This window comes from Coenobita brevimanus, chromosome 97 (genome assembly GCF_032717465.1).
Source record: "Coenobita brevimanus isolate Jiangsu-jjx chromosome 97, ASM3271746v2, whole genome shotgun sequence".
NCBI classification, from domain to species: Eukaryota; Metazoa; Arthropoda; class Malacostraca; order Decapoda; family Coenobitidae; genus Coenobita; species Coenobita brevimanus.
Genome location: NC_137050.1, coordinates 16,109,192 through 16,121,975, shown reverse-complemented (window position 1 = coordinate 16,121,975; position 12,784 = coordinate 16,109,192). Strand labels below are relative to the sequence as shown.

The following is a 12,784-nucleotide window of genomic DNA, read 5'->3' as shown; positions in this document are numbered from 1 at the left end:
CATTCTTAGGTCTTTATTGGAAAGTTTTTAGAGAAGGGAAAGAAGTTGTATGCAGCCTTCACGGATTTGGAGAAAGCATACAACAAGGTGAATAGACAAGAAATGTGGAAAATATTAAGAATATATGGAGCAAATGCGAAGCTGTTGAATGCCGTGAAGAGTAAGTATGAAAGGCTAAGGCTGCAGTGCGTGTGGATAGTGAACTGAGTCAAATTTTCTATTTGAAGTTGGACTGAAACAGGGATGTGTGGATGTGTCATATTTTCATGGTTGTTCAGTCTGTATGTGGATACAAGGTAGGGCAATGGATGTTGGAGCAGCTTTAATGAGAGAGGGCAATGTTTGGGAATGCCCTGTACTGTTGTTGCAGATGATACTGTGTTGTTAAGTGAAGATGAAGGGGAATTGCAAGGCTTGGTGAATGCGTTTGGAAGCGTGTGTAAGAAATGGAATCTAAAGATGAATGTAGGGAAGAGTAAAGTTATGGTCTTCAAGAGAAATGAAGTCACTGGATAGACAGTGATGTTGGATGATGAGGAAAAGGAAAATGTGTGCATTTAAACTGTTGAAGTAACTGCTGAGATGGACACTGCAGGAACCGAATGAAAAGGTGATGGGTGGAATCATCAGCGTATGAATGGACAGGGTTAAATGTACAGCTTAGGTCACTGATGAATAAAAGGAAGAGAGTTGATGATAGGACAAAGCCCTGAGGAACACCAGTTGATAGATCTAGGAGAAGAACGATGGCTGTCTACAACAGTAGGTACAGAATGACCAGAAAGGAAGCTATAGACGAAGGCACAGATAGAAGGATAGAAACCGTAAGAGGGCAGTTTGGAAATCAAAGATTTATGCCAAGCTCAATCGAATGCCTTTGCAATGGAAAGCTTTCACCAAAGTCCTGAAAGGAGGATGACCAGGAGTCTGAAAGGTAGGTGAGATCACCAGTGGAGAGTCCCTGATGGAACCCATACTGATGATCAGCAAGAAGGTTGTGATAAGAATGATGCTTTAAAATTTTTCTGTTACAAATAGACTCGAAAACTTTTGAGACACAGGATGTTAAAGCAATTGGGCAATAGTTAGAGGGTTGGGAATGGTCACCCTTCTTTGGGACTGGCTGAATGAGAGCAAACTTCCAGCAAGAAGGAAAGGTACAAGTCGACAGACAAAGGCTAAAGATTTTACCTAGGCAGGGTGTAAACACAGAAGCACAGGTCTTGAGGACAACAGGAGGGACCCCATCAGGCCCATATGCTTTGTTAGTTTTGAGGCCAGTGATGGCAGAAAATACATCAGCTGAAGAAATTTTAATGTCAGCCATGAAGAAGTCAGAGGGGGAAAGTGATGAAGGAACAGCACTGGAATCGTTTAAGGTGGAATTAGAGGAGAAAGTCTGAGCGAAGTTTAAGGTGGAATTGGAGGAGAAAGTCTGAAGGAAGAGATCTGCTTTATCAGTAGAAGAAAGAGCCACAGAACTATCAGAGTAGAGAAGAGGAGGGAAGGATGATGAGGTAAAGTTGTTAGAAAGGTTTTTGGCAAGATGCCAGACAGAGAGATGAGAATTCAAGTTGGAGAGTTGATACATTTAGTACGGATGAAATTATTTTTAGCAGAGCAAAGAACAGACTTAGCACGATTCCGGGAAGAAACATAAAAAAAAAAGATGTGATTCAGGGGTGGGTTGGCTCCCGTACATTTTTTAGGCCTTCTCCTTGTTCTGGACAGCATTAGAACATGCATGATTTAATTAAACCAAGGCTCTCTTGCATTAGTCAAAGGATATGAGAATGGAATGTATGTTTCCATGCCCAAGAGAATAACCTCCGTAATGCGCAAGGCACACTCAGCTAGCTCCCGGCCACGGAAGCAATAATTATTCCAGGGAAAAACTAAGAAGTACTACCTGAGGGCCTCCCAATCAGCAGCTCCCAAGTGCCACAACCGACATTTCTTTGGAGGGTCCACAGGCTGTACTGGAGTGACAAGACAGGTTAAGGTAATAAGGTTGTGATTGGAGAGCCCAACAGAGAGGAAAGATTAACAATGTAAGCAGAAGGATTAGTTGTAAAGAAGAGGTCAGGTATGTTGGAGCTCTCTCCAAGGCGATCAGGGATACGGGTAGAGTGCTGCACCAGCTCACTAGGTCATTAACCCATTCACTGCGTCGGTGTTTGTTTTCACGTACATCCTGTGTGTGGCAGTTTTCAAATATTTAGAAAAAAATATTAGAAAAAAAAATATTGTCAAAAGATTGAGAAAAAAATCCTGAGTTTAATGGTATATAACACAATATAGCAAACAAACAAATTACCTCTGATACAGGTCCATGAAGTAATAAATATTCCCTGTGTGGTGGTGCCAGGCGAACGATGTGTTATGGTTGCACTGTGATGTCAGTGTCAATCTTGCGATCAGATAAGGTGTAAATCAGCATCTAAACCATCATTGTCATCATCTAACAATGTATCACTATCATTACTACACTCACCCAGAGATTTCATCCAATATTTGCTTGGGCTACTGCTAGTGGCGGCATGGAGAATATATCGTACCCTTCCCATCGCCATTTTGTAGGTAACTGAGCTGAGCTCTGCACCTCATAAAAATACATAATCTATGTATGGCAATATTCTATAGGGTGCCATGAGTTGCTAGCTGATTTATTTCGTGCCATTTCTGACGGTGGAATTTTTGAAAGCAAGAAATTATATATGATACAGCCGCAGTCAATGGGTTAAGGAAAGATGTAGGCTTGTTCACCAGGAGGATCAGTGAGAGGAGAGGAGAGTGAAAAGTGGTGGTGAACACAGAAATCTCCTAGAATCGAGATTTCAGAGAAGGGAGAAAAGGATATGATGTGTTCCATCGTACAAGCAGGATAGTTGAAGAATTTTTCATAGTAGAATTAGGGGATAAGTAAACAGCACAGATATATTTTGTCAGAGAATGACAGGAAAGCTGAAGCCAAAGAGTAAAGAATTCAGAGGAATCAAGTTCAGGAAAATGAGAGCAAGATAAGTCGTTGCATACATATACACAACAGCCACCTTTGGCTTTGGAATGAGTATGGAGAAAGTAAGAAGATACAGAAAAGGGTTGGCTATCAGTTGCTTTAGACAGCAGAGTCTCAGTCAACAAGAGAAGGTGAGGTTTAGAGGAGGAGAGGTGGTGCTCAGCAGGGAGAAGTTAGAGGAAAGGCTGCAAATTTTGCAGAAATGAAGAAGTGAGTCAGACAGTGGTCCCAGGCAGCTCGTTGAGACGTCACCATGAGAGGGGCAGATGGACTATGTACCTTCTTTACCCCTGCACAGTTGTTGACATTATACACTGGTTTTATTCGCCCCTGTTTAGAGTACAACTCTCATGTGTGGGGAGGCTCCCCAGATGCTGCTTTTCTCAGTAGGGTGAAGTCAAAGGCTTTTCGTCTCATCAACTCTCCTCCTCTTACTGGCTCCCTTCAACCTCTGTCTCTTCGCCACACTGTTACATCTTTATCTCTTTTCTATCGTTACCTCCATGGTCACTGCTCCTCTGAACTGTCTGCTTGCCTCTCTCCACCTCTACGATGGGAGTGTAGCACCCGTATAGCAACAAATTCTCATCCCTTTTCTGTCCAATTCTCTAATGCAAGAGTTGACAGTTACAGGTCAACTTTGGAACTGTCTCCCTCTGTCTGTAATTCCTACTTCCAATGATCTCCAGTTTTTCAAATGCAGTGTGTCCAGGCATCTTGAAATGAACGGATCTTGATTTTGGCTCTCTTTTGTATTGTTTTTGTTTTTTCTTGGAGGGAACAGTTTGCAGGCTCCGGCCTTTGGTTCGTTCTTCCTTGCAAAAAAAAAAAAAAAAAAAAAAAAAAAAAAAAAAGGCAAGAGTTAACCATTACTCCCAGTCCTTCATTTATACAACAGGTCAACTCTGGAACTGTCTCCTTCTGTCTGTATTTCCTACTTCCTACGATCTCCAGTCTTTCAAACACAGTGTGTCCAGGCATCTCGAAATGAACGGATCTTGAATTTGGCTCTCTTTTGTATTATTTTTGTATTTTCTTGCAAGGAACGGTTTGTGGGCTCCTGGCCTTTGGTTCCTTCTTCCTTGAAAAAAAAAAAAAAAAAAAAAAAAAAAAAAAATCTATCTGTCTATATACCTAGGATGCTTCCCCCAAGGAAAGGGAGGTAGCTGAGACAGGACAGCACACTTCCAATTTACTCATCCACTCAAACACATTCATTTGCATCTTAGGTCCCCCCCCCCCAAAAAAAAACTTGGGTAGTGTGATGGGTAACGATGGATGTCTGGAGGGTGAAGCGCTTGAAAGGGTACAACAACGAAGAAAGTTTGCTGGTTCTTTGAAAGCAGTGATAAGAAACAAGGAAGTGAGCATGGAAGTAAAAAAGTCGCTGCATGACTGTTATCAACTCTAACATATGGAAATGAAGCTTGGACCTTGCTCGAAGGACACGTCAAAACTGAGAGCAGTGGAAATGAGTTATTTGAGAGGAGCATTTGGAGTTACATAGAGAGACAGACTGACCAATGAGGAAGTGAAGGGGCATTGTGGTGCGGATGTGGATGTAACAGAAAGCATTAGGAGAAACATATAGCAGTGGTATGGCTATGTGGTGAGGATCGACAGTGAAAGACTTACAAGGAGAGTGTATGTGAGTGAGGTGGAGGGGGGAGGGGGAGGGAAAGGCCAAGGATAAGATGGAGGGTTGAAGTGGAGAGGTACAATATATGAGAGAGAGAGGGGAGTCAGCTGAGAGCAGGGCAGTGAAATGGTGGGGGACCAGGTAACGTGGTGGTGATTTGTTTGTGGCCACACCTTACGGGATCAAGGTGTCTGGCAATAGATGGATAGACTTCCCAACAACAAGACATTTCTGAGAGTTATGAACCACTAATGTAAATTTCAAGATCATGCCTATTTGATAGCACTACTTCAGCCATCTCAACCATGGTGCTTCAACCTTCAACTGTAGAGCCTTCCCAATTTCTCTTCTTCTGCAAGAGTGTGAGACTACACCTGGAGATGCCTCGTAAAATCTATTCATCATCATTCTCATACAGAGTGACAGATATCATGCTCCAAGGCCTGTAACTCTTCTCTAACACTGTCTACATAGTGTACTGGAAGATTTTTTTCTTAATGCTGTCTGTTTCTTGTTGAAATAATTTGAGTCAGTTTAGAAAGCTGAGTGGTGGTTGAGTGCTTGGGTGGGACTTTGTGTTGAATCAGAGTAATGTGTGTTATGAGAGATATTAAAAGTCAGGTACTATATCGGAAAGAGAATGGTTATCAGTGGTGCAGGGACGTGGAGCATCTCAAATCTGATGTATGCAGATGATGCTGTGTTGCTTGCTCACAGTGAACACAAGTTTTGGAGGTTGGTTCAGAGTTTTATGAATGTTTGAGCTGTGTCATTTGAATGCAAACATAGATATGATTAAAGTGATGGCTGTTGAGAGAGGATGTGACACTCAGTGTGATGTGCAGGTAAAAGGAGAGAGACTTGAGTTGGTCTATGAGCTTCAGTACCTTGACATAATACAGTAACAGAAAAGAGAGGTAAATGTACAAAGGAAGTGGAAAGTAGAGTGCTTCTGGGAAGAAAAGCAGCTGTTGCTATGAATGAGAAGTCTGAGTTTGGAGACTGCAAGGGGACTGCATGAAGGGGTTTATTGTGCACAGTAACAGATGGCTTGGAGAGTTTGTTATAGCATGAATGTGAAAAGTCAGAAGTGAGATTAGTGTTGGGACTCTTGAGGAATGTTTGTGGTGTGTAGAATGATTTAGACAGGATGAAGAGAGCCACATAAAATGCATAGTAGTGAAATCTGTTAATAAGAGGCCAGGAGAAAGAATGCTTAGATGTTATGGACATATGGAGAGAATGATTGCAATCATGGTGGTGAAATGGATGTATGTGGGGCTGAAGGTAGGCAGAGGCATCTTAAGCCACGAAGATGATGGATGGATGGCTACAGTAAATGACAGTGTGAGATAGAGGTGTATAATGTTGCAGAGACCAAGGAAATGAAAGAGGATTAAGTTGATTGGAAGAGGTATGTAGAGATAAACACATGACAAGGGTTTCACAACTCCTTTTTAACGCAACAGTCAAAGGAATGGTTTTTTGGCAGGTGTCTCTGAAGCACATCCATAAAGCAACTACAAAAGCAGTAAGTGCAGATGCTTAGGCTTATGAGGTACAGCCAGGATTCTGTGAACTTGAATGTGTAACTGACTTTATGTCCCATTTCACTGGGTATGCTCTTTACCCCATCAATCTGATGACATCTACAACTTACAGGCCTCAGTTAAGGTGTAATGCTTAATTTGACCCCATTTCATGTCCATCCAGCATGTTACTTATTCTTGTTATGTGGCACTGCCTGTGATTTGCTGGATATGCCTAGTGATTTGCTCTTTCTGAGAACTCCTCATGGCTTTGGAGATTTTGTTGTGGGTGAGTATTTATTTTGTCTGGCTTTTTTCTGAGCATTTTTAGCTGGGTTATTTGACTGCTGTGCAGCTTCCTACTGCAGTGTTTTTCATGTTTAAAAATATTTTTTCTTAATAGTTTCCACTTTGCTGTATTGTTTATTGTTCTAGCTACTTATTTTTTGTGCTGTTTGGTGCACTGAGAATCTGTGCTTATGCTTATTCTGGCACCTGGCCTTAAGCCTACCTAGGTTCTTGCTTTTTGGAGCCTCCTCCCTTTTCTTCTTGTCAGTGGGGGTTACAGCTCTTCTTTCCTACCCTATCCAGGGGTATGCAGTGCTTTTGGCTTCTCCATTGCCTGGGTTAGGTCTGGCTAGCTGAGCTGCTTGGCACCACTAAGGAGGGTTTCCACCTCATGGTGGTTTCTCCTCAGGCCTCTTCCCACTTTGTGCTCTCAGGCAAAGCACAGGGTCTCAGGTCCAGTCTCCCTTCTTGTTATGGCCTTGTGATGTTTCATGCTGACACACTGCATTTGTTCGTGACATCTCCCCTGCCTTTCTGATGTCTCATTGCTTCATCATCAATGCCTCTCTTGTAGACCTTGCGAAGCTTTGAGAAGCCCTTGTGACATTTTGTGCCGATGTGTCAAAGGTATGCTTGACAATGGCCTCATGGCATTCTCTATTCAAAGTCTCTTGTACTACTGTCCTTGTGCACTTAGCCTAGTCCTCATGATGTCATGTGTTGACATGTCACAAGTACACTTTTGCACTTTCCTTGTGATGTCTTGTCCTCAATGTCTCTTGCATTATCCCCACGGTGTTTTGTGTGGTCCTCATGTCATCTACTATTACTTTGTCACAGGTATACTTTGTGATGTTCCCATGACGTCTTGCCCTCGATGTCTCTCATGCTGTCTCATGGGACCCTGAAATATCCATGTGATGTTTGTGTTCAAGGACTGCGGGTGCATCTTGCACCATGCTTGTAACGTGATGCTTTGCACTGTCCTCGTAATGTCTCATGTTTAAGCACTACTGGTGTATCTTGTTTGCCCTTGTGATCGCTCGTGTCAATGCATTGTCTGTCAGTCTTGAAGTGCCCTTATGTCTTTTCATATCAAGGTGCTGGTGTTTCATGTGCTGCCCTCATGACATCTTATATGGCTGTATATACTGTATTATATCTTGAAGTATAAAAGTGAGACACTGAGTTTGAATTCAGAGTTTTGCATTCCCTAGGCCAGCTGCTATCCATGGCTAATGAGTCCAGTCTACTTGAGGGAATGGACTGTAACTGTGCTGAAGGATTGTATGGTATAAAATACAGTTGCCTCATCCCGGATCCTGAATGTGGAATTGCAGTTAAGTAAGCTTACCACTTAGAAGTACTGCACAAAGTCAGCAACAGTACTTTGGCCCCACATCACCTCCAGTGTAGCATCTCCTTTATCTACAGAAAACTTTACCCACTCAATCGTGTACTTCTTGTGATGGTACTGCCTGCGCCACTGGCTATGATACTGCCACTGTGCAACAAGGCAAGTTAAAGATCAGCTGTTTACAAAACAGTGATCTGTAATTAAAACTCTCACTCTCCCTGGGTTGATATTTAATTAAGCCTATTATCAAATTTACAAATATTTCATGACCAGCAAAAAAAAAAAAAAAAAAAAAAAAAAAAAAAAAAAGTTAAAGATCATTTAGGTGTAGACTTGGATAACCTGGGGAGAAGTGCAGGATTCCTAAACATTTTCCATGATCATATCACTTTCGCAATTGCAGACACACAACGGTACTCATTTGTTTGCCAAAATTAGCTAAAGTTTAAGTTACAGGCCAAACAAATGCAAAACAGAATTATGATGAGCCCTCACTCCTTCTCAGGGTTGATATTTCACCGCATCTTATATTTTCATCTGATTTCTATGCCTAGCAAACAAGGCTAGTTAACAGTCAGCTATGTAAAAAATGAGAGGATATGCAAACATGTGGGATTCCTAAAATTTCACCTTGAAGACCAAATTGCCTTTACAACTACTGGCACATAGATACTTTCATCATCAGTTTTCCAAATTTAGCTAACAATTTCCCTGTCTAAATAAGGCAAAGTTAACCTTTTTACTAAAGTGCCTTTCTTTCTTTTTTTTTTTTTTTTTTTAGTATTCTTGTTGTCTCTTGATGATTTTATTCAGCTTAGGAAATACTGTATTGTAATTTATCTTTGCTGGAGTCATTAGACAGAACCTAAATTAACCCATTCACTACTATGGTGTTCTCTTACAGTGATCTTTATTTAGCATGGGTAAATATAAAACACATCATTATACAGAAAATGTTAATGACCATATAAGTACAAAAATACACTGTACTAAATTTACGAATGCAAAGAATTCCCAGTAAATCACCTTGAAGTCAACATCACCTCCACAGCTACAAGCACACCAGGGTGCCTGGATCCTCAACACCTCATCCCCAGACACATTCCTGATGGTGAACTTGCCATTTATGGGTGTACAGATGCTCCACTCCTGATGTACTGTGCCCAGTAATGTGCCTCTGCTTGATATCTCTATGCTCTGTTGGGAGTACATAGTTTGTCAAGTTAGCTTAGGAAAAACTGGACCATACTCTCAGCTTAGTGACCACTCAAGCAGCCCCTCTGTTTGCCTTTGTTTATTGTTTTTCTGTTTGTCAAAAAAATGGAAAAATGCTGGAACCTGCAAAATTTGTCCCTTCCAATGAAAGTAAAATAAAAGAGATCCGTAATCAAGATATGCTCACTTTGAGAAGCCTAGACATTGCACGTAAAAGACTGGAGGTCATAGGCATGAGGTAGTACAGACTAAGGAAGATATACATCCAGTGTTTACCAGTTGAATATATGTAGGACAGTGGGTACCAGTTAACTCTTGTATCAGAGAGTTGAACGAAATAAGGGTCAGAGTGCAATGCTAGACAGGTACTAAGAGTCTCTCATAATGGGGAAAAAAGACATGCAAAACCATAACAGCACTGACCCATGAAATAGTGATAATAGTGGGAGACACATGCAACACTTCAGCAAAGAGAGATGTTGAAGGAAGCCTGTAAGAGAAGGGGAGTTGATGAGACAAAATGCACTCATCTCTACCATGTCTGAAATATATATATATGATGAGCCCCCTTACACATATGGGCTGTACACTCAACCCTCGGCTATCACTCCCAATTGGTCCCGCTATGGCTGTGCTATACCCAAAACCGTGATAGCCGAATTGAAGAACTTATGGGTGCCATGACCTCGCATATTTATCCATAAGATACCTTTTTCGTACCACATATTAATATAAAATAGTCTAAAAATGAGCATGTTTTATGATGTGATCACGATTCTTATAAATACCCCTCGCAATTGATTCATTGATGTTATGTTTCTTCCCCACACTTCACTTGGGCTCACCATTCTCTATAAGTTTCACATTTCCAGTTTATCTGCATAACTTAGGTTCTTCCTCTTCTTTATTTCCCTGCCAGGTGCCGCAGCATTATGTTTGGTGATGGTAGGAGGACAGGGAGGGGGTACATTGGCCATGGTCATATCATAAAAAAGGTTATTGTTCTCGCTATCGCTGTTCACGGTCTGAGGGCGCGCACTTGAATGGTTTGGCAGGGAGGAGACTCGGTCGGGCGGCCAATCAGCGCTCGGCTGGCACTGACGTCACATGACCATTCACAGAGTGAAGCTTTTGTTGGCTGGGCGGAGCACTGGAGCCTGGCCTTTTTGAAATTTTCAAACATTTGCAGTGCGTGATAGCAGGCATTTAGTGCATGATAAAGGTATTTGGGTATTTTTTTATATAGGCGTGATAGCGAGATACGCTATAGCGGAACCCGTGATAGCTGAAGATTGAGTGTACTCTACATGAGGATGAATAAGGCCCCTGCACAATACAAAATCAGCTACTGTACAGAGGCAGTTTAACATACCAAATCTTTGGGAAGTGGATTTTGCAAAAGAGGTACCTGTACAGTACTGTGAACTTTACATGACAAATCTCGAGAATGAAATGCCAAGAATATTGAGAGATGATGAATGACTGAGATGTGTGTCATTAAAGTTTAAAGAACATGTTTGTGAGTAATCACAGAGGGGTGGAAGATGAAGGAATTGAGATTATACTGCCTTAAAAACAATGAGGTTTCTTTTACCCAATCAGAAGCAACGAACTGGTCAGAAACGATGTATGACATAACATCAACCAGTGATTTTTGAAGTGACTACTGTGACTGATCCTGTGAGACATAGGTGAAAATGTGAAGGATGGGATCATCAGCATATGAATGGGAAAAAGAAGAATTCTGTAGGAGGAAGAAGGCTGGTGAAAGGAAGGGTCCTCGAGGACTAGCACTACTAATAGTTTTAGAAGAATGACGGCAACCTATATCAAGAGCTACAGAATGACCCGAGAGAAAACATGTGATTATGGTACAAACTGAAGGACAGAAACCATAGGAGGGGAAAAAAATCAATCTATCTATCTATTTATAGCCCGACGCCCTAATCCCACAAAGGGTGGCCGCAGACAAAACGCCTCCAAGTTGCTCTGTCATCCACCATTTGACTATCCTCCCCCTAACTCACTCCCCCATCCCTCATATACCTCTCAACTCCATCCCTCCACTTCATCTCTGGTCTACCCCTCCCTCTCCCTCCCTCCACCTCACCTACATACACCCTCTTAGTCAGTCTTTCATTCTCCATTCTCTCCACATGTCCAAACAACCTCAGTGTATTTCTCCTAATCTTCTCAACCACATCCACATCCACCCCACAACGTTCCTTCACTTCTTCATTCGTCAACCTGTCCCTCCATGTCACTCCACATGCTCCTCTCAAGTAACTCATTTCCACTGCTCTCACTCTTGACTTGTTCCCCTCTTGCAAGGTCCTCGCCTCGCTTCCATACGACAGGGTAGGGATCACAATACTATCATGCAGTGACTTCTTAACTTCCAAACTCACCTCCCTATTTCTCATCACTGCTTTCAGTGAACCAACAACCTTCTTTCCCTGCTGTACCTTTTCACACACTTCATCCCCCAAAGTTCCATCCTTACACATCACACTACCCAAGTACTTGAATGCACTCACACTCTCCAGACTCAGCTGAAAGTCTGAGATGTCAAGTGCAAAGGCAAAAATTTTACCTAAATTCCAGAAGAAGGATGACTACTAATCTGAAAGGACTGTAAAAAGATAGTTAGTGACACATGCTGGACAGAAGCTGAACTGTCAATCTGAAAAAATAGTTATGGAAAGAAAGGTACATCAACATCTTCCTAATGGCTCCTCTTCCTATACCACTCCATCCTTTCTCATATACAGTATTCTCACTTTATTCTCCTAGAATTTTGGGATTTAGCTTTTTGCAATGGACAGGTATACAAAAACTAACTAATTTATTGAGGCATGCTGCCTCAGTATGGATCTGGATTGCTTGAATAAAAGTCTTCTTCTAAGATGGTTGTTGCTATTGTTATTGCACTAGGCTTATCAGAAAGTGAAAGTTGCAGACTGCAGACTGAAGCTGCTCTTTTCCTGCAGTCCATCGTCCTCTTGTCAGCGAAGAAGGAGGGGGGATACGGAATGTTTGTATAACCAGGAGGTGGAACTGCCAATTTGTATGTCACTGCATAAAGGACTCCTTCTCCAGCACCACCATGACGGTTATACAGCACTGAACTGCACTATCATTTTAGATGGTAAGTGATAAAAACAGAATGTAAACTCAAATCAGAAGATTAGCCAAAGGGCCAAACCTAAACTAAGCTAACCAAATCTGACTAAATAAAGTAATGCAAACCTAACTGAAATAAACTTATGGATACCTTATAGTACCTAAACCAAAATAAACTAACCTTGACTGATTGAAGCTTCTCCTTATTCATATGGCTTATAGCTGATCTAACCCAGCTTATGATCTATCTTGACTCATCTTGCACAAAGGTAACCCAACTATAATGTCTTAAAACCTAACACAACCAATATCAACCAAAGTTAACAAAACTAAACTCAGCCTAATATGATGTCTTCTTGTTTAGTTTAACCTTACATAACCTAACCAAACCAGAATGAATTAAACTCATCCAAAGCAATTTAAACTAAACAGCTTAACATTATCTCACCTTCACTGCATCTCCTCTCCTTTTACAACTCACCTTCAGACAGTTAACCTCATCTTACCTTAATTCAGATCATCAAAATCAACCTCATCTAATCTTACTTCATGCAGCCTAACTTCTTAACCTAACCTTACCTTAATTGTAACATTTACCTCATGTCAAGCCAATC

The 12,784-nt window shown here is 41.5% G+C and overlaps 1 protein-coding gene across 1 annotated transcript in view; it reads right to left on the bottom strand.

Moving 5' to 3' along the window:
* LOC145413833 (phospholipid scramblase 1-like) overlaps positions 1 to 12,784 on the bottom strand; it is a 118,280-nt gene that overhangs the window by 13,474 nt on the left and 92,022 nt on the right. Inside the window, exon 4 of the mRNA XM_080283497.1 lies at positions 8,859 to 9,029. Coding sequence (XP_080139623.1) covers positions 8,859 to 9,029 — 171 coding nt within the window. The remainder of the gene's footprint in view (positions 1 to 8,858; positions 9,030 to 12,784) is intronic.